General features: G+C 39.0%; 1 protein-coding gene and 2 long non-coding RNA genes across 4 annotated transcripts in view; 2 read left to right on the forward strand and 1 right to left on the reverse strand.

Annotated features, from left to right (window-relative positions):
* The window catches only part of LOC134789402 (uncharacterized), a 368,254-nt gene that overhangs the window by 317,679 nt on the left and 27,234 nt on the right, over positions 1-23,341 (forward strand). The window lies entirely within an intron of this gene.
* Positions 1-23,341, forward strand: part of LOC134806799 (neurogenic protein mastermind-like) — a 200,316-nt gene that overhangs the window by 13,477 nt on the left and 163,498 nt on the right. For both annotated transcript variants that reach the window (XR_010146557.1, XM_063780173.1), the window contains exon 2: positions 8,014-8,224. Coding sequence is in view for 1 of the 2 variants with exons in the window: in XM_063780173.1 (XP_063636243.1) it covers positions 8,014-8,224 (211 nt within the window). In the remaining variant the exon portion in view is untranslated. The remainder of the gene's footprint in view (positions 1-8,013; positions 8,225-23,341) is intronic.
* Positions 13,189-14,362, reverse strand: LOC134789399 (uncharacterized). Its single transcript, XR_010144045.1, has 2 exons — positions 13,937-14,362; positions 13,189-13,565 (listed from the first exon to the last, which is right to left on the reverse strand). It is a non-coding gene; the product is annotated as an uncharacterized LOC134789399 (long non-coding RNA).

The raw sequence follows: 23,341 nt of genomic DNA on the forward strand, positions 1-23,341 counted from the left end.
AAGTTCCGTGAGTTACGTTACCGATACGGTGCGGTACATGCAGTCGACATCATAGATAACAGATATGTTTATACTTTTGCATCCTACACCATTGGCGGAGAATAGTTATTTACGATAAGTACATGTGCGACAAATAGGAAATTCGACACTAAATCGACATCACGAGTTGATGCGAATTACCTATTCGCACGTGTATCGTACAACGTTTTACAGTTACATATTGCCCTTCAAATTTTCGACGCATTTACGAAATGTGCTTATTATAGCACAGGGTGTTGTAATGGAGCGCCAGATGTACTGTATATTATAATACAATACAGTGTTTTTTTTTTATTCATGGTGAATATATAAAAGGTCATACCGAGCAATTTTTACTATGCAACCATCTCCGAAATTCCGTATACATAGTTAGAACATTTTACAAAGCAATGGATCAATGTGAGTGGGGGCATAGTGGTTTTCGCACCGAGCGAAATTATGTTGAGTCTCGGTTGCAGCTAACGGTACTCTAAACGGCCATAGGCGGTGCATTAGCGTTCGCCTGGCTCTACATTTCCTATTTGCATTGCGATGCAGTCTTTGAATTTCTTTATATAACACAACACATACCATATCTTCTATGTACATGTAATATGTAATATGTAATATGTATTATGAATTTAAGAACTTTGTCCGGGTGATAGTTACTATTGACACATACCTATAGTCGTGTTCTGATTAGTATGTCATATAACTAGAGTTTTATAGTAAATACAGGTATTTATATTATAAAGTACAAATATATACTATATGGTTCATATCTAATCCAATCCACATAATAATTATGTGTGTGACTGTGACAGTTACAATCTGTGACTTCGTAATTCGTAACTCGTCGATAAATTCTTAACACGAACTGTTCGACGTTTACGTCGTTTAGAAAATTGACTGCTTACTAAGCAATAGGTAAGTATATTATGATCTACAAGTTGAGACTAAACTAAGCAGGAGGTCACAAACAAAAAATCATCTGCAAACCTAATTTCATTATCATTATCATCCTTCTAGCGTTTGTCCCGCACTGTGACGAGGTCCGCTTCCCAGCTTTTCTTCTTCCACTTCGTTCTATCCCGGACATCGTCTTCAGCTAGCCCTCAGGCGTTTATTGGTCATTTGCAATTTTTTTGTACCTTTGCCTAATTTTTTCTTAACATTCTCAGTTTCGTAACGAAATTTAACCATACAAAAATGCAAATTTTTATAGCTAACATTCGTAACGAAACTGAGAAAATTAAGAAAGCTTAATCTCGTCTTATTATGTTAGCTATACAAATTTGCATTTTTGTATGGTTAATTTTCGTTACGAAACTGAGAATGTTAAGGAAAAATTAGACAAAGGTACAATAAATTTGCAAATGACCCTCATATCTTTAACGCCCTTCCTGTTTGGGCCTGGCAACGCATAGCTAAGAGCTCTCTCTGTTGCCTAATTGTTGCAAACAAAATTTTATTAATTAAACCAGGGGTCTCCAAACTTTTTACCTGAGGGCCATATTGCGCCTCAGAAACTTACGCGCGGGCCACCGTCGGTTTTTGCGCCGGCGCCGGGGGAGGGTGTCTGGTTGCTGCTGTTAGGAACAGTTCCACTCTCAATGAATGCTGAACCCCAGGAGCCTGGCTCCCGCGGGCCGGACAGTGGGCACTCGCTTTGGATGTCGGCGCGCCGGATTGGAACGTGTCGCGGGCCGGATTTGGCCCGCGGGCCGGGGTTTGGAGACCCCTGAATTAAACGATCGTTTGAGCGACGACGGTCGGCTACTATATCAAATTAATAACAAGGAGTGGGATAGTATATTCAACACTATCGACAAAATGCCTTAGACACTAAACTTTGAGGCCCTAAAAAGGTGCTACAATCGGTCATTAAAACGTGGAAATCAAAGTCACAGTCGTCACAGATTCTTTAGTGTATGTTGTGTCAGTTTTTTTGTTATAAATCGATGTTCGGTAAGTTTTGCCATGCAGTATTCACCAAACTGCCCGAAACTCGAAAACTAGAGGTACAATCTATGACACATTTATTTATATATCAGCCATTTATAAACAAAATAATACAGCCATTTTAGCGCAAATATGCAAAATAATACAGGCTATAGCACAAATACAGCCTATAGTAGAAATGTGTACGTGTAATACTTATTTAAAATACTAACTCCAGCAACCTCCTAATGTAATTATGTAACACGATGTTTATTTCGACCGTTTTTTGTGATAAGGCATTTTATGGCGGAGTTGACGACCGTATATTGCGTAACTGCTACGTTGGATATCTAGGGCTGCACTTGTCGCGTCATCACCTCATCGAAACATGATAACGATCTTGATAAAGTCTTGTTCCATAATCCAGTTTGTTCATAACAAAACTTTGTATATTTTGGAATACTGTTTTTATTATGTGTTAGTTTTTTATTCTTTATTCATTCAACATCTTAGGCTAGGTGATTTATAATATGAATATAAAAGTAAAATATAAAAAACACTTACAAAACAATAAATAATACATATAAACACATAAGAAACCTAACCTACGGTGCCGCCAGCAGCGGGGCAAGGCCCAAGCTGCCGGCTGTCATGGCCGCAGAGAGAGGAACCGGCGGACTATCCGCGCCGTGTCCAAGATCACCGCCTTCTGCATCTGACGCTTGATCCAACCACCTAGCGAGAGTCCTTAGTTTTATTACTATTATTAATATACTGGAAAATATTCTTATAGGTTAAACTATAATAATATCCATCCCCCTCTAACTTGGAGATGATTACCTAATTTAAGGAAATACAAAGTACTTACTGTGACAATGCTGTATGTTAATGCTATTGCTGTTATTGTTGGAAATAAGGACATGTTGTTCAAATAATTTTCACTCGTATTCAGAATATAGAGTAAACGGACAGTTGCCGGCGTTTTGCCAATTCATGATTATCGCGTTTAAGTTATTCGATCATTCCCATGGTTTCCAATATGATTCTTGATCTGTTAATAATTGAATGAAGTTGAAATTAAAACTGAATCAATTTAATATATATACTTGCCCAATATTGGTAGGTCTAAATATCTATTTAAAAGAACGTGTGGCAATGTGTACATATGCGGTTTACCTTTTTTTTTAGCGCCAGTGACATAGTGGAGCGGGCGAGTGTTATCGAATGCGTTGTTTGCTAAGCGCGTCAAGCGCGGTCGGCTGGTCAATGAACCAAACAAAAACACAGACGACAAGTTTTTAGTGTTCCGAGGGCCCCGCGCGTGCCTTACGCTAGCCCGCCTGGAGTGTGAGAGTGACGGTTCTTTTATCTCTTCATAAACTTCACGAAACAAAATCATACGTCAAAATTAGGTGCACGGAGCCACTGGCGCGTCCCCACGTAGATAAAACAGTCCACGGACGGAATCGTTTTATTACATATATCCAAATAAAACCGGCCAAAAATGAATCACTTTCATTTCGTAGGTATCTATAGAATTTACACGTCCTATCAGTCTTCCATAATTTGAATTAACTGATAAACTAAATAAAAGTGCGAGAACCAGATAGCGATGAAGATGTTTTTCGCTATCTGGACATATATGACACTCTAGTTAATAATGTCATAGAAGATATTTCGATTAGTTGAAATTTCCCCGCAGTCGAAATTGCCTCCCTGCACCTTACCTACTAAAATTTGATACGTACTTTCAACAGATGAACTAGTACAATTTTGACCTCTGCCACAGGGAGTCAGGGTGGACACGCTTATAGTACGGAATGGGAAAATCTGGGACCGTGCCCCCGCCAAGACGAGCCCAGCGAAGCGCAAGGGCACTACCTACCTTTTCTCGAAGCGCTTCGTCGTTTTTTTTTTTACAGAAAATTCTAGGGATATGATGTCAATAGTGGATTTATTCAACCTATAAAGTTTCAATTGCTTAGCTCTTATGCTTTAGATTTTATTGATATCTAAAAAAACCTCGATTTCGTCACTGACTCACTCACTAACTGATAATCATTAAAATTCTTAGGGTACTTCCTGAAGCCCTAGAAAGCTCAAATTTGGTATGTAAGTAGTACTAGTACAAAAACAACAAAGAAAACTAAAACTTTGAACTTTTACCCCCCAACCCCTTAAACGAGGAGATGGACGTTTGTATTTAACTTCCCCAAATTTAGATGATCTTATCCTTGTCATTCTGGCGGAGTGTTTTATAAGTTGGTAGTAGTACAATCTGGCAACACTTTTACTGATGCGGTGTAACTATTCTGATCCGTATAGCCCGTATAGGTAGGGGGAGGGGGGAAGGGACATAACATCGCACTCGCACGAGGCCCGCCACACATTCTAATCGTTATGTAACGCGCTCGCAGTTACCTAAATGATCGCCATAGATACATAGTATAACCCCTAGGCGGGCACTGATAAGCCAATCAAATTAGATAAAAAAAGCGTTTTGGTGAATTAATTCCCAGCAAGCTGGAAATCGTTTTAATACCTTCATTTGGGCATAAATGCGTGTAATTCGAGTTTGCTCAATCCTGGAAAAGGTGTGCACACATTTTGGGAGCCTTAGGAGATATATTTTTCCTTGGATTGCCAAACCACTCGATGTAGACGAAATCCACCATCAATTATAATGGCACTACTAGCAAGGTTTGGTGGATCAGACACTGTTTAAAAGGAATTTTCGGATTTCTAACATGATTATACCAAAAATAAAGAAATTCAAAATGGCGGCCATTTTTTACAATCTTTGAGAAATCTACGAATTCATATTACCTAGGTAGATCTAAGATCCTCAGACATAATTTTTTATCATGAGTAGAACTTTTCCGCCTGACGTACCGTTTACGATTTACAATAAAAAAACTGAAAAAGAGCAATAATTTATGCACACCTCCTGGGATTCAGCAAACTCCCATTACACGCATTTAGGGCCACATCATGGTGTTAAAATGATTTCCAGCTTGCTGGGAATTCCTTCTTCGAAAAAATCTAATTTGATTGTCCTATGATCAGATTTAGTGTTTTAAGCCCGTTACAGGCACTCAGCGATAATAATATTATATTAATATACTGAAATATACCTCATAGTAAGTTAAGCTTATTTGAAGATTGTGAAACAACAATGACTTTATTTATCAGATAAGTGGCAAGTAGCTTATTCAGGTCTTTACTTGGACATTGTGAAACAGAACCTAAGTCTTTTATTTATATCAGTGAAAATATAAGTTCATTAATAATATTTAAATGAAAACAACCATCGTAAAACTTTAGGTTATACCTACGTCAAATGCTAACAAAATTTATCATATTTGTTTTTTATATGTGCCCTTACTATTGAACTCCATTTTACTTTGATTTTATTTATCATTTTAGGTGTTTGCTTCTGTCTAAGAAATAAAAGTTTAAACTATTCTACTACTCGTCTCGTTTTGTAATTTCGGCCTTTGAATTTTAGGAAACCTTATTACAGTGGAACCTCACTCTAACCTCGATAATACGAAATCCTCGTTAACAATGCCATTCCCTTCCCTTCAGAGCTTAAAACCTCCATAACTCGAAATATTCAACATCATTAAGACGAAGTAAGCAGCGATTCCCTTCACGACTATTCAGTACATTTTTTTTCCTCTATAACTCAAAAAATAAAATTTAACCTCTACAAGTCGAAAAAATAGTCGTATTGTTTTACCACCTCTATAACTCGATGTTATTTACTAACAAACCTCTGTAACTCGAAACAGACGGTATAGACTGTACTTTCTGCGTTTCTATAATTACCTCTCTAACACAAATTCTCAAGCGTTTTACCTATGTAACTCGAAAGCTCTGACGAACAAAAACCCCTACTAAGTCGATGCCCTGGATAAGACGAAACCTCGTTAACACGATGTTTTTGGCGTTTCCCTTGAGATTCGTGCTATCGAGGTTCCACTGTAATATGTCCCTGTTGCACAAAATACGTACTATTTTGGTAAACTCTTTTATTACACAATCACTTTTATTTATTTGTTTTTTGTTATGGGTCGGTACTAATTTTTTGTAAAGCCAATGAAAGCGAAAGTTAGGACAATACCCCAAAATTTTGGTATTGTAAGGATTTCGGATGGAGTTACAATGGTTTACCTCCTGGAGGTAGCTATATAACTACCTATTCAACTTATATAAACGATTGGATCGGTAGTTTGAAATACAATGAGCAAATAAATGGATTAGCTAGTAATGATTTTTGCGAAGCAGACGTAGTTCGCATTAACATTTACTCAAGGTGACCGCTCGGCTGTCGCGGCTGACTGAGCATCGGTTAGAAATTACAGGCATTTATGTACTAGCGACATACTGGCGTTTTGGATGTTTATTTACTCTAGTTACCCTTACACCAACACAACTTGTATACAGTGTGGAAAGATAATTCGGGCCCTGGAGGGAAACTACCTTAAATCCTTAAGCTGGCTCATTTTACTTAAAGGAGACATTCCTTTATTTTTAAAAAGAAACAAAACTATATTCAAAGATTTTCTAAAACTCGCTTGCCTCGCCCGGGACTCGAACCGACTAAAAATTCCAAAAAATAAAAACTCGCAATTTTATTCTACTAGTCGATACAGTTAATGTTAATGATAACATTTCTCCAAGAAACATTAGGTCTTACACTCGTCTGTCTTACAAAATATCCATAAAATCTAATATTTAGTACTCAAGATTTTTGAAGTGAAAACTTTATATCACTCCAATATAATTCAATAAAGCTACATCTTGATGAAATCGCTAATAAAAGTGAACTCTAGTACTGGTGAATAAAACTCAAAATATCATGACCAAATATATTTAGATGCGAGGTCTGCAAGATAACTTTACAATTTCTATTCGAAATTTAAACAATGAACGCTACAAATTTAAGCTCACTGGCCAGCAATTTCGGAACTAAAGTTTTTCAATAGAAAGGAGGATGGGTCAATTATACATAGTGCTGCAGACATTTTGGACTAGCCATTGAGTTTTCACTTCTGTCGGCACTCCCGGAGTGCAACCCGTCGTTTTTTTAGACAAGCCAAATTGAAGAAAAAAAGAAAAATACTTTAAATGCAGTTTTGTTTATTTTTAAAAATAAAGGAATGTCTCCTTTAAGTAAAATGAGCCAGCTTAAGGATTTAAGGTAGTTTCCCTCCAGGGCCCGACTTATCTTTCCATACTGTATGTATAGGTAGATATATTCAGTAACGATGCGTGTTATGAAGCGTTACACTATCAACCTTCATAATACTATTTCTGGCACTTAACATTCTAAATTCCCTTTTCAAATTCAAATTTCTCTTGGAATTCCTTTCGCTATATAACTTCTATTTTCAGTTCGATCGAAAACTTCGATCGATTAGCATCTTTTTATTCTAGCGTGCTGTACTTCCTACATAGTTTTCTAAGTTTTATTGTAATTGTGATCTAAATAATTAAAATTACAATACGAAAAGTGCAGTGAATGTGCACGATTACCTAGTACCCAAGCGCAACTCCAGATTTATACATCTACATCGTAAAGGCACATTAATTGTGTCTTTTTATTTCAATAAATACCTACCGTCGTCCTGGATCCTGCCTTTTAATTTCCATCATTCCAAGTGAGGCTTCATCACCTGCCCCCTCACAATATTGCTATACGCAAGGTAATTTCACATTTACAAAGACAAGTACTGTGTTGTCGTGAAATATTTCTGCCCGTACAGCCAGCATCTAAAGTAGCGGATCAGACTACGCGTCAAAAGTGTCTTAAGTGTCTTTTTCCATTTTCTAATAACTTAATAAAAAGAGTGCCCTGCTGCCCCTCGGGGCAGCGGCAGGGCACTAATTTTTTTTTCTGTACTAACTATTTCAACTTTATCGGTCCAGTATTTTCAGAGCAACTTGACTGTGACAAATAGACACAGTGCGGGTACAAGTACTGAGCCCTAAAACATAAAAGATATATTTAATTGTGTAAAATATTCTAATTTGTTTATTTTTTTACAGACGAAGAATCGACGCATATCGTCGGCGACAGAACGAGTGCGTCCCTCGCTTTGACCAGTCATTCACGGGCGCCTGCGAGCAGCAGAATCTCGAGACGAGCGCGCTGCAGAAGCGTTTCCTCGAGGGCAAGGCCAAGAGGCAGGCCAAGAAGAGCGACCGCAAGCCCGACCTGCCCGCTATCAGCGGGAACCTGCATAGTAGCGTGCATGTGGTATGTCGATTGGAATGTAGATACAATAGGCCTGATGACAAATTTTGAAAACCCTTTTAATATCGTCGGTACACTTGTATTAGTTCCGAAAAACACTATATTTCAGTTATACTCATAAGATTTAACATAGATAATTTAATTTTATTATAGCTAGTTTAAACTTCGCGCGAAAACGCCTCGCATGCCATTTGTGACGTCATCATTTAGTTGGTGGTAGGGTGGTAGATATTGTTTACATACTTACAGTTACGAATTTCCCTTGAATCCGAATGATATTGTTAATTCAGCACCATATATTACGATTAGGGATGATAAATACATTACAAAAATTTATCACAATAACTCATTTTACACAAAAACTCTCACACGGTTGCAGTTTAAGATGAATTATTTAGATACATGTAAATTTTGAGTGAAAATCACCGAACGCCGCTTTTACTTTTTAATTTTTCTTTTTTTCTATAGTTACGACAGCCAACATGGCAATGATAGTTCCATTCAGCCAAATAATTAAAAAAGTTTGTTGTTGAAATATCGTATTATTTAGCATTTTATTTAAATAATAACAAATAGATATCTACTTTATATCGTGTAATAATATTTTTTGGACGTAATAAATGTTTAGTGGCGAAATAACATTTTTTTTGCACCTTTCGAACTCTTTGGTGCCCACGTATAGATTTCGGTCAATGAGGTTGTCTATGTTGCTCTAAGAAATATGTTATGGATTGATGACGTCACTGTTTGGAACGTTTCTGATTGGCGTTTCAGTAAAAATGGCCGATTGGAGAATTTTGCACTTTTATTTTATTGAATATATTAATAATCCTTCAGTTTATACTGAGATTGGGCCATTTTTTAGAATCATATTAACATATATGTTTCGTTGAAACCATTATTTCCATGATTCTTTGTTACTTGCAACAGGCCTATTATTAATAAGTCCTGGCCTGATGTTGGTTGCGTGACACCTCGAGCTTCTCTAAGTTAACTATTCGCAATTGACGTCCACATATTTAACGTCAATCAGTTCAAATATCAATGATAGTGTGTGGTGTAGTGCAGCCTCCTATTATACAGATGCGTTTACGCCGTTCTTTCGTCCGTCTCGTAGGGCCTAAATTTAATTCGACTATTATTTAATAGTTTCCAATAGCTTCGGAGATCGGAGGGCCTACCGCGGACACTGAAGTTCGTAAATGCGGGCATCTTTCTCTTTTACTCCAATTAAGACGTAATGAATATATATATGTCTTGTCTTCTACAGAAGATTTACTGATTAAAATGTATTTCTGTACATATATATTACACGATAAATAATTTATTAATATGTAATATGTATGTCTTCAATTATATGAATTATTTGAATGGGTGACGTTCGCCACCGTATTACTGCCGCGATTATGATATTCAATCCGTCATTCATTTTATCAAGGAAATTGACAGAATACAGCGCCCGCGTCAAGGCCGCAGCAGTTATTGTTCTCGAACTTTGTTCCCGGACATAATTTCCTATTTTGTCTGACGTGATTCTTGTTTTGCATTGTACAAATAATTGCAAGCTTAACCCTATTCTACCTGGCTATGTGTGATTATCTCTGACGTTCCGAGAATCTTTCCTCGTAAACAACTTCGCGTAGCGTAACTGAAAAGGCTTATGAGCAGTGGGCGGAGAACATACACCGATTCTTTTGGTTGAGCATTGAACCACCGTTGACACATTTAACTAACCCTTCGTGAACCTTACATCAACGAGATAAGGTCTATCCACGGTCTATCAATGGCGAGTTAGGTAGGTGTTTTGTTGTTTGTATTGTTTGAGGTCTCGTGCGACACGTGCGCGGGCTACCTTAGTAATTAACAATGGCGCAGCACGTGCCGCGCGACCGCGGTCCCGCCCGGATGCGACAACGTCAATTGACTTGACCCCATGAGGCCACCCGTCCTGTTCGCATTCAATACGTAGTGCTAATGTAATTACAATTGCGTTAAGTCTATAAGAGTTTATTGTGATTGAAGTTATTTGTTTAATACATGAGTAGTATAAAGTGTATACCATAACACAAAAGAGGTACCTAATCTCATTAAAAATCTTCATACACCTACACGCCAGCAGTCGGCTATCTAATTCTAATTACTTAATTATTTCGGTTTGTAATTCTAATTAGGTACTCGTAGGGTAGTCAAGCCTACCTCTGTTATTGACTTATTGAAAATAAAAAAAAACAACCGTACTCGTACTTTGCAATAAGAAGATGCGTTGAGGTAAGATGGGATGGATTTTTGGTGAATGAACAGTGTTGCATTAGAACCACCGTAATACAAAATAAAAACGTTTATGTTGCAAGTATTATTTTATAGAACATAATTTCATATAACTTTGACGTTTAAAATAACGCTTGCACAGTCTGTGCTATTAAAATCGCTGCCGACTTAGCTTTGTCTGACTCTAATTATGTATTTAAGTCTTACCCTACCAGAGTACCTATGCACTGCATACTAGGCAGTGCGTTATGCAGTTAACAAGGGCACTTAATGAAATTTTACAAAAAAGGAAAACAGGTTCATCTTACCCTTTTATCTTATCTTTATTTATTTAAAGATGGGGTAAGACTGAAAATCGTCGAGTAGATGACGAAATTACCACCAGTGACAAATTTGCACATGGCATACGACTTTGCACTTAAAGTGGGGATTGATCATTGAGTAACAAGGCACAACTAAATCGCAGTTGAAACAATGTTGCTAGCACTAAAAATATTATACGTGATTCGGGATTACGGGGCACTTTCTGTCTATGTTTTCAACTTACCCCAATGCACCTTAACTGACTTTCTAAATGCTGCTCACTCGCTGTTACCCAATCATCACTACAATTACTGTAATACTTCTACCTTTTTTTTTTAATCTACTGTTCAATTACCTAATTGATAGACTATTGCTAATGTGGCGAAATATTACCCGGTCACCGGAACCAGCAAGTGGCGCAAATCTACTTTAGAGGCCCCGCTAAATATTCAATAGTCGTTATTCAGTGAAACTCCAAAAAACGACATGGAGTATTTAAAACAGCGTCGCCTAATGAAATACGCACTCCCAGCCAGTGCGCAATTTGTCCAGAGTAATGGGCGATTAAGCGCGTCTAGTATTTTATTTATACGGGTACGGTACAGGGATCTAGTCAACGTATCGATTACACTCACTAGGTAGTATAGGGCCAAGGACTTGCGCGCACCACTTTCAGACGACAACATGTTAAAAGCCGTTCTAATGTGTACATGTACACATTAGAATGTTTCGGAAATCGGAATGTATCCAAAACGCAACAGTATGTACCGCTCGCCTTTACGCCCTAGATATTAAGAAACCATTTAAGAAATATCAACCAGTTTCTTTGTTTTAATTAGGAACATGTCGCCGACTGTTTGTATATTAAATATGCATCTCGCGGCGACTGCATCTTTACCCGGCGAAGGTCGGAATGCTTTTTCCTGCCGCATGACTCGTCAAGTCCATCTTATCATCGCGTTATCGATGTATGTCTGTGCTACACAAATCGTTCTACCGAGTTAAGGTTTTCAATACTTACATACTTCATTCTCTATCGATGTGATTATGAAAATAGCTCGATAGACGTAATTATTGAGTTGCCCGTGCCTCTCGTTCCTATTTTTATGAAATACATATAACGGAATTATTGGAAAGCAACTCAAAATCCCATACAAAATGACACTTAACGCAAACGCGTACGTCACGCTATCGAATGAAATTTACACTAGGGGTGCTGGTATAAATATGACCTCCGACCGTCATTAGTTACGAATCTGTAAGTAATTATACTAGGAACGAGTTCACTTTTTGACTGATGGTTTTGCCAATAGACCGTTGTTTTAGACTGGTAGTTGTCTGCGTACTTAGGGCCGGTCCGCGGGTTATGCAAACGTGAGCTGCGCGAGTTTCACAACCGAACGCCTCGCATTGTCTCGCGCCGCTCACCGCGACGACCTCCGCGCCGTTTTCTGAATCTGCTCTCTGACACCATTTTATAAATCTCATTTTAGTCACAGAATAATTAATAGTATTACCGAAAAACTTCCTACAAAACCGAAGTTTGACAGCGATTCAGGGTCGAATCATGCTGTCCCTTTCTAATATATGACACTATCCCTTTCGGCTATTTAGGTTTTTCAAAATTCAAGCCATTATCTTATCTGTGGTCGTGCACGCAAAGGGACGTCAAGTTGTGTCAACCCTAATATTGCTCGAAGCAATGCTGAGCCGAACGGAGCCGAGTTTGCCTGAAGGGAGGAGTTCCGCACCCCTGTTTCAGTGTTTGCTCCTGGTTTTTAACTATGGAATGAGTAAAACTAAAATGTAGATAAGGGTTATACATCTGTTTTGAAATCAAGATATAAAGCACGTTATACAGGGTGTTTAGTACATCGTTTGCCAAATTAAAACGGCAGATAGGTTGAGTCATTTCCTATCTTCCCAGGCCTAGAAATTTTTAATTTTGCGCATATTTTTTTTTCAGCTCTATGCCAGTTTTTCGTAAATTTCAAATTTTTACTTGCGCAGTAGTAAAAAAACCATGGCCAATTTTTTTTTCTAGGCATGAGTAGATAGCAAATGACTCAACCTATCTGCCGCACGGTGGGCTGAAAATCGGCCTCCATAGAAATAGAAACCGAAGTCTTAAATTTAAACTTTTTTTATTGAAATAGCTTTTGTTAGGTTTTATTATGTCCCAAAATTAATCTTAGCTAATTTGGTTGGAAAAATAATTAATTATATATATTTTTTCAAAATCTTTGTATGGCGGGTATCAGAAAAATCGAGTTTTCTCCGAAAATAAAAAGTTAACCGTAATATCCTGACAGATAAGTTTAAAACCAATTATTCTTGATTTTCCACATAATTAGAATTTTCCTACGGGGTGCACTTTTTTTTTAAATCGATATATTTTTTTTATATTATTTTTTTTTATTTTAATACGGTTACACTCGTTATTTTGACTACAAAAAATGAATTTGAGTTTGATCGAACCAATAACTTACGCGTAGTGAATTTTTGTTCTAAGCAAATGTATGGAGCGTACGAGTAAGACGGATTTTTTTTCAAAAATTAAAGGTATACCGTAATATCCTTGCAGATGATTTAAGTACCAATTATTAAGGATATTTTGACATAACGCGAACTCTTCTACCGTATGCACTTATTTAATAAAAATAAAAAACTTATTTTTTTCATGCTGAAATAGCTTTTTCTCATTGTTTTAATCAAATAAATAATAAACATACAAGAGTTACAAGTAGAAAATTGAAAATAAAACCATTACATCCTTTACATTATTACCCTTGTATTCTCTTTATTACATTATCTTTGTACTTAATGAAACAGTATTTAACAAATGACACATTGACAACTGATGAGTCTAAAATTAATGATCATTAATGAGGTCCGGTTACAATCTTTAGTAGATACTATGAATGCAGTTTAATAAAAATTAAAAAATGAGAAAAAGCTATTTCAGCATGAAAAAATAAGTTTTTTATTTTTTATTAAATAAGTGCATACGGTAGAAAAGTTCGCGTTATGTAAAAATATCCTTAATAATTGGTACTTAAATCATCTGCAAGGATATTACGGTATACCTTTAATTTTTGAAAAGAAATCCGTCTTACTCGTACGCTCCATACATTTGCTTAGAACAAAAATTCACTACGCGTAAGTTATTGGTTCGATCAAACTCAAATTCATTTTTTGTAGTCAAAATAACGAGTGTAACCGTATTAAAATAAAAAAAATAATATAAAAAAAATATATCGATTTAAAAAAAAAGTGCACCCCGTAGGAAAATTCTAATTATGTGGAAAATCAAGAATAATTGGTTTTAAAATTATCTGTCAGGATATTACGGTTAACTTTTTATTTTCGGAGAAAACTCGATTTTTCTGATACCCGCCATACAAAGATTTTGAAAAAAAAAATTATAATTAATGATTTTTCCAACCAAATTAGCTAAGATTAATTTTGGGACATAATAAAACCTAACAAAAGCTATTTCAATAAAAAAAGTTCAAATTTAAGACTTCGGTTTCTATTTCTATGGAGGCCGATTTTCAGCCCACCGTGTGCCGTTTTAATTTGGCAAACGATGTACCAAACACCCTGTATATATTCAGTCTGCTGTCGTGTCGGTACCTATGTTATACGCAACTGATTTTTTTAGTCAATATTCGCTGAAAGCATTTTAGGAAATGAGGCCGACCCAGTACCATGGACTAAGTTTTTAGTGTACCCGTAGGAACTCGTAACTAGCAATTAAACTAGCTATCACGTAGCGTGCGCTCCATATAATGGCTCGATCTACCAGCGGCGAAACTCTCCTAGTATGCCTTGTCTTTAATTTTAAGATGCTTATCCTTAAAACATTTGTAGAACATTAGCCGCTGCCCCATGCCATTTTTTCATCTTAACACAGGCCAGAAAGAGTCGAGCCTTTACTAAACTATTATCTGAACTTCTTTTCTTAGTCTGTTCCAAACTGTTTACCATCAGACCTGCTATTAGCATGAGTTGCGTTCTCGCGCGCGACTCCATACATCTAGCGCGACTTCCCGTACCTAATATATACTCGCGCGCGAGAACGCAACTCATACTAGATCGCCAGTTGAACTTTAGCACATAATGCTTTGATAAAGATAAATAACGCAGGCAGCAAACTACCTCTTGCATTAATTTTATTACTAAAATTAGTATTTACAATAGGTACTTGATAACAATGTCCGGCAACGTAACGTAAACATAATTGTTATCGGAGCGGTACCTCCCTAACGTCCATAACCCAATTGCGTGATGTGGCTCTAAAGGGCCCAGTACACAATGGGCCCTCGCCGGCCACTCCCAAGGGACGCAGCCATGCGGTAGAATGAGATAGCAATATCACTTGCTCCCTCTAACGCATAAATGCGTCCCTTGGAGTGGCCGGCGATGGCCCATTGTGTACTGGGGCCTTAAGACAGACTATAAACTGTAAGTTTGTACAGTCGGCTACAAAATTGCATACTAGTACGCGCCAGCAGTAGCGCAAACCGGAGGTGGTGAGTTCCATTTCCGGCTCTTTCTTGAAACTGTTCGAAATTTCCCCTCAGGGATGGGTGAGATGAGTCGCTTACGTAAAACCATTGCCTTTGCCAATTCTTGCCAAGAGCTGACATTGAACACTTAAGGGCTGCAAGCGATAAAGCGATGAGATGAGGAATAACGTGCTCAAACTTGACACTGTCTAAATTGTAGTAAATCACATTTGTTCGGTGAGGAGCCACCATTCATTGTTTTTATTTTACTCTACGTAAATTTCCAGCTACATCGATTCCGGACGGCACGGGAAAGTCAGTATTAAATTGCGTGTCTGTAGGGTGTCTGTGTCTTATTGAGCTGTACATTTGGTATGTAAATCATCATCATTAGAATAGCTCCATAGCATGCTGTTCTAATGACGCAGTTATTGGATTCATTAGAAAAGTCTGCAAGAGTATTTGACAAATGACGAGTAGGTACTTGTCACAACAATATAGTTAGGTTCTATATGTTATGTTGTTGACGTAGTGTTTGCAGTTCCAGAAGCGTTGCGAATATACCTATATTTTATGTTGTGTATGTAGTTATATGTAGAATACGTACACTTACAATGTGTGCGCACGTGATTAATCCGCCAAGGTCCCGCTGCACGGTATTGTTTGCGGTTACTTAGGCCCACATGTAGCGCAGAGGTTGAAAGTACATTCCAGCACAACGACTCTCTACGTATTACTCATTTTCTTTATGTACTTACTTAAGTAGTTGCATATGTTGTAACCTAACGTGCATTCAAATTATTAATATTGATTTCGATCTTGTAAAATGCTACGCTAGTGCTAGTGGAGGCTGGTAGAGTGGAGACCTTGGGGAGAGTCACGCCCTGTAGGAAAACCAAAGATGCGTTGGTATGACGACATCAAAAGAACATGATGAGGAAAAATGGGTACAAAGGGCACAAAATAGATCAGAATGGCAAAAATTGAAGGAGGCCTACATCTCAAAGATTGAAATGGGCTAAAAAGAAGAAGAAGAAGAGAAAATGCTACGCTCTACTTTGCTCCATCCTATATATAACCACCATTATACACTATTTTATACTACAGCCGTTCATGTTCATCCCTAGAACTCAATTGTTAATTTATATGTCTTATTATGGCATCCACGGCATCTTTCTTGCGTCTAATGGCCATTTGCACTAACCACAATAAGCAGACTGATCCACGTTACTCAGCAGTGAACTAAGTAACTTTCGATACTTACAATAAAAATTAGCGAACGCCGTAACGATAGAATATGGTTTGGTGCAACCGACTATTACCCCCTTATTCATAAAACGGGCCTGATTTTGTTAAATTATGTTTTATCCCTTTCTTACAAATACATATGTCAAAATTACAGATAAGGACAAACGATTATTAGCTAATTGAAGTTTGTAGCGCGTTTATGAATAAGGGTGTTAGTGTTTGCTTACAATCAGGATCAGGTCCGTGTGCTTGTTTGCTATTGCCATTATATTGTATAAAAAATGCGAAAGAAAAGCTAATTGAAATTATCTGGTTTTCACTGGTGGAAAACGTTACTCACGCATCAATGTATTTATTACTTACAACGACAATGACTTGTGAAATCCAACATTCGTAGTCTGAAAGCGTTAAGTTTGATAGTGACGACACAAATCATTAAATCATGCAATTATGTTCATCACTGGATAAAGTTCTAGCATTTGTTTTAGTTACCTACAGAACCCATTATAACAAACCATTTTTAAAACAACAATAATAGCACATTTTATTATTTTCCAGTGGTTAGGATAATTCTGAGAAAATCTGTTCTGAATACAGCTGACTCGTAACGTAACGACTGCTGGTCTGATAATTTATTGTTAAATGTTGTGATCATCATCTTCCTCGCGTTATCCCGGCATTTTGCCACGGCTCATGGGAGCCTGGGGTCCGCTTGGAAACTAATCCCGAGAATAGGCCTGATGACAAATTTTGAAAACCCTTTTAATATCGTCGGTACACTTGTATTAGTTCCGAAAAACACTATATTTCAGTTATACTCATAAGATTTAACATAGATAATTGCATTTTATTATAGCTAGTTTAAACTTCGCGCGAAAACGCCTCGCATGCCATTTGTGACGTCATCATTTAGTTGGTGGTAGGGTGGTAGATATTGTTTACATACTTACAGTTACGAATTTCCCTTGAATCCGAATGATATTGTTAATACAGCACCATATATTACGATTAGGGATGATAAATACATTACAAAAATTTATCACAATAACTCATTTTACACAAAAACTCTCACACGGTTGCAGTTTAAGATGAATTATTTAGATACGTGTAAATTTTGAGTGAAAATCACCGAACGCCGGTTTTACTTTTTAATTTTTAATTTTTTCTAGTTACGACAGCCAACATGGCAATGATAGTTCCATTCAGCCAAATAATTAAAAAAGTTTGTTGTTGAAATATCGTATTATTTAGCATTTTATTTAAATAATAACAAATAGATATCTACTTTATATCGTGTAATAATATTTTTTGGACGTAATAAATGTTTAGTGGCGAAATAACATTTTTTTTGCACCTTTCGAACTCTTTGGTGCCCACGTATAGATTTCGGTCAATGAGGTTGTCTATGTTGCTCTAAGAAATATGTTATGGATTGATGACGTCACTGTTTGGAACGTTTCTGATTGGTGTTTCAGTAAAAATGGCCGATTGGAGAATTTGGCACTTTTATTTTATTGAATATATTAATAATCCTTCAGTTTATGCTGAGATTGGGCCATTTTTTAGAATCATATTATTAACATATATGTTTCGTTGAAACCATTATTTCCATGATTCTTTGTTACTTGCAACAGGCCTATTAGCGTAGGCACTAGTTTTTACGAAAGCGACTGCCATCTGACCTTTCAACCCAGAGGGTAAACTAGGCCATATTGGATTAGTCCGGTTTCCTCACGATGTTTTCCTTCACCGAAAAGCGACTAGTAAATATCAAATGATATTTCGTACATAAGTTCCGAAAAACTCGTTGGTACGAGCCGGGGTTCGAACCCGCAACCTCCGGATTGAAAGTCGCACGCTCTAACCGCTAGGCCACCAGCGCTTCTATTCTTAAATGTTGTGATATAGATATTAAATTCTTATGTAATATGAATCTTGTATGTGGAATTTTTAAAAAATTGGCGGTAAATGTGGTGATCAGGGACAGGAACCGGTTACCTTAACCGGGGTTTTTCATAGGGTTATTTTAGAGGTGTTTATAAAAACCCCTACCATAACGGTAACCGCTTAATAAGGTAACACTTTAATTCGGTAACCGTATCAGATCGAGTTAACCTCTGTTACCGGTAACCGAAATAAAAACCCAGTCTATTCAGTTACCTCATTATGAGGTTTTTGACCAGTTCAAACGATTGTAATCTTTACGCACACTTAAATTCAACTTATTATTGAATAACCGAGGTTGGCATGGGCGGTCTATGAAGCCTCCAGCACAAACAAGTTTTTTTGCCTTTCCTTTGTTTATCTTTATACCTACTTGTGTGGTATAATAAAAAAAAAAAAAAAACGTCCTGTCAACTGTAGGTACAAGCAAAATATAATATTATGAATTCAAATTTATTACGAATTGTACTGTTGTAAATACCATCTGCACCGGAAAAACAGCGAGTGAAAGAAGTCTTGCCATGTTTTTGGTGTCTTTCTGCTACAAGTAATAACACCAAATCGGTTCGCCAGAAAATTATTCCTGAAAAGTGACATCTCAGTGACTGATACCTATAAACAAAGGATAATATTAATTCAGCCGACATATCGGTGTCAAAATGTCATTTACTTATATTTTCTACTTACGTGCTTATAATTTTGTGATGTTTATCGTCTTGTGGTAATGTATTCTGCCTCCACCCAGCTCACGGAATGCCCTATATGTCAAGACCAAAAACCCTACAAGGGTGCCCACGGACTCAAGATCCATCTATCCAAGAAACATGTTCCTCGGATAGACCTACCCCCGACCGACTCCTCTCATGTCGACAGTTCTGGGGCCACTGTTCCCAACACTGCGGCTCCCTCTGCAGATTTATGTTCTCGGCTAGCAGTACTAAAAGCTCAAACTAAAATAGCTAAACGTATACCTAAAGGCGCTAGGGTTGCTGTAGCGCGGAGCCTCTCGGAATGCGTGGCCAAGGTTGTGTCTAATAATAATGTACCCGCATGGGAAGCCTTACTTACATTTACTTACAAAAATATTCATATCCCTAAAGACCAATCCAATCGCACTTTATCAGCTATTATCAAAGAAAATATACTCCACCCTGACTTTCCCGTAGATCCCGCACAATCTTCAATCTTAAATATTTGCAATACTCACATAAACTATAAAATTAAGACAATAGAAAATAAGGTTTCTGACGGTAACATAAGAGGCGCCACAAAACTTCTATTTTCTAGTGACACCTTGGCCGCACGTTCCGACGAAGTGTTCTCCTCTCTTAAAGAAAAGCATCCGATTTCAACTACACCAGTACAACTTCCCGTGCAGCCTCAAATCTCTCCGCAACCACTGCAAGTTACGGAACGTGCAACTTTACATGCGATCAGCTCTTTTCCCAATGGTTCGGCCGGTGGCCTTGACGGCATAACCCCGCAGCACCTCAAGGACCTGACTAGCCCGCTAATGGGAGATGCCGGAGAAACCCTCCTCAAAGAGCTGACCGCGTTACTAAATTTAATGCTTTCAGGTAAAATCTGTAGCGACATCACTCCCATTTTATACGGAGCTAACCTGATAGCCTTAAAAAAAAAAGACGGTGGCATTCGTCCGATAGCGGTGGGAAGCACACTACGGCGACTAGCCTCCAAATTGTGTTGCCGCGAGTTTCACGACCGCCTTACAGACAAATTCAAGCCCAAACAACTTGGTTTTGGCGTCAGAGGCGGTTGTGAGGCCGCAGTGCACGCCACACGAACATTCCTGGAAAACTCAAATTTCGAAATTATGGTAAAAGTTGATGTTAGAAACGCATTTAATTCTATCGACCGAAGCACTCTTTTAGACGAAATTCAAAAGGAAATTCCGGAAATTTTTGAATACCTAAAACAATGCTACGGTAATCCGTCTAAATTAATGTTTGGGGAAAAAGAAATTGCCTCATGTGTCGGGTGCCAGCAGGGAGATCCGCTCGGGCCCGTCATCTTTAGCCTCGCAATTCACCCAATCATCACTCAGCTAAAATCAAAACTAAATGTATGGTATTTGGATGACGGGACACTTGCAGGGACGGCTTCTTCTGTATTAAACGACCTAAATATAATCTCAAGGCAGTTCGCTGAGATTGGCCTCACACTTAACTTCAACAAGTGTGAGGTTTTTATCTCAGACAAGCTTTCAGCTAGTGCCCGGGCTGCTTTGACTCTAAGTCTCAACTCTGTCGCCCCCAATTTCACCTTTGTTACACGAGATTCCCTCGTATTACTCGGTGCCCCTATTTTCGAAGACGCCATCCCTTTAGCAATAAATTCAAAATTAGATAACTTTCACAACTGTTCAGATTTATTATACAAAATTAACGCCCATATGGCTATTTACATCTTACGACTGTGTTTATTTTCTCCAAAATTCTTATACGTTTTACGTTGCAGCCCCGTTTGGAAATTCTCGAATCTCACGTCATCCATTGACAATATATTAAAAAATTCGGTTTGTAAAATTCTAAATGTCTCTTTCAGCCCTCAAAGCTGGTCCCAGGCTACTTTGCCTATTAATTATGGTGGCCTGGGTATCCGCTCTACCGGCGATCTGGCTCTCCCCGCTTTTCTCTCGTCTGTCCACAGCGTCGCTCATCTCATCCGTGGCATTCTTAATGTCACCAATCCCACGGGTGTGGTAGTGGCGAGCTTGGCAGATGCAGAGTCAACTTGGAGTGCTGGAAATCCCGGCGAGAGCCCACCTACCGAAAAAGCCAGCCAAGCAGCCTGGGACCTGATAAAAATAAAAACAACCCACAAATCCCTTTTGGACAATAACTCGAATCCCCGCGACCGTGCTAGACTGCTGGCAGTATCGGAACCCGAGTCAGGGCATTGGCTACGCGCCCTGCCTTCGCGGAACATTGGTTCCCTTTTAGACCCGGCGTCACTGCGCGTAGCCGTATGCCTCAGGCTAGGTTTGAAAGCCTGCGAGCCACACGCTTGCTCCCGCTGTGGAAACCATGTTGACGCTTATGGGCACCACGGACTCCACTGCCAATCAAGCGCCGGCCGATTTTATAGACACACGGCTCTAAACGACATAATCCGCAGAGCACTCGGTACCGCCTCCATACCAGCAACCCTGGAGCCAGTCGGTTTATCTGCGGCGGATGGCAAAAGGCCCGACGGCTGCTCGCTCGTACCCTGGTTCCTGGGACGGCCCCTGGCGTGGGATGTAACATGTGTTGATACGCTGGCCCCATCCCACGTCCTGGGCTCTGCCAGGAGGCCGGGGACGGCAGCAGACGACGCCCAAATTACCAAGTGTCGCAAATACGCATTCTTGAAACCGAATTATGTATTTGCGGCACTTGCAATTGAAACTCTCGGTCCCTGGTCGTCAGACACCAAAAAACTAGTAAAAGAAATTTCTACCAAACTAGTCTGGGTGTCTGGCGACCTACGAGCTGCCCCTTTTCTTGCTCAAAAACTCAGCCTCACTGTGCAGAGGGGGAACGCGGCCGGCGTCCTGGGAACAATGCCACAGGCTAATTTAGGGCTAGATCTATGATTTATATATTTTGTATCTGTTTCTTAATATAAAATGAAAATATAATTAATAATATACTTGTGTGGTGTGTTCTTATTATAAACTTTATTTATTTTTCGTCTTACGTTAGGTTTGTTATAATATGAATATAAAAGTAAAATATAAAAACACTTACAAAACAATAAAAAATACATATAAACACATTATAAAAAACCTAACCTAGGGTGCCGCCGGCAGCGGGGCTTGGCCCAAGCTGCCGGTGGTCAGGGCCGCAGAGTGAGGAACCGACGTACTATACGCGCCGTGTCCAATATTACCGCCTTCTGCATCTGACCCTTGATCCAACCACCCAGCGAGAGTCTCTCTAGGTGATGGTCGAGACTCTTCGCTATGAGACCGTTCGCTGACACAACTATCGGAACAATGATCGTCGAGTCAACATCCCACATGGCGGTAATCTCGTGAGCTAAGTCTAGGTACTTGCTGGACTTGTCCTTCTCGGCCTTCACGAGATTCTCATCATGGGGGATGGTGACGTCGGCGAGCACGGCCCGGCGCTGCGATCGGTCTATCAGCACGATGTCAGGCTTATTGGCGACAATAGTCCTGTCGGTGATGATAGATCGATCCCAATAGAGCGTGGCACGACCATTCTCGAGAACAGGCGCAGGTAAGTACTTGTAGTACGGTACTTCGCGGTCCACAAGGCCGTATAGAAGAGCAAGTTGCTGGTGAATAATCCTGGCTACGAGATTATGTCTGTGCAAGTACTCACCGTTAGCAAGATGAGAACAACCGGAAATGATATGCCTGAGTGACTCTCCGGGACGGCGGCATGCCCGACAAATGTCGACCGTACCGTCCTTCAGGATATATTTCCGATAGTTGTTCGTCATCATCACTTCGTCCGCAATTGCACAGGCAAAACCCTCGGTTTCTCCGAAGAGGTCCCCGAATCGTAACCAGTTCACCGACGCGAGCAGGTCCACATCGGGTCCCGTGAGGGCCTTGTAGAACCGCCCGTGTAGCGCCTTACTCTCCCATGCCGCCTTGCGATCCGCAGTACTTAGTACCACAGGTTTGCGCCAGTTCTCGTTTGCCAAGGAGAGCGGCGTGAGGTTCCTGTCTACTGCCACCACATCACGATGCATCCCACACTCGTTGTTAAGGAAATAATTCCTGAGATTGTACACCTCGCGGTTGTGGAGATCCTTGGCGTTTAGGAAGCCTCGGCCTCCACACTTCCGTGGGATGTACAATCTCATAACT

The sequence above is a fragment of the Cydia splendana genome, chromosome 3 (assembly GCF_910591565.1).
Source record: "Cydia splendana chromosome 3, ilCydSple1.2, whole genome shotgun sequence".
Lineage (NCBI taxonomy): Eukaryota > Metazoa > Arthropoda > Insecta > Lepidoptera > Tortricidae > Cydia > Cydia splendana.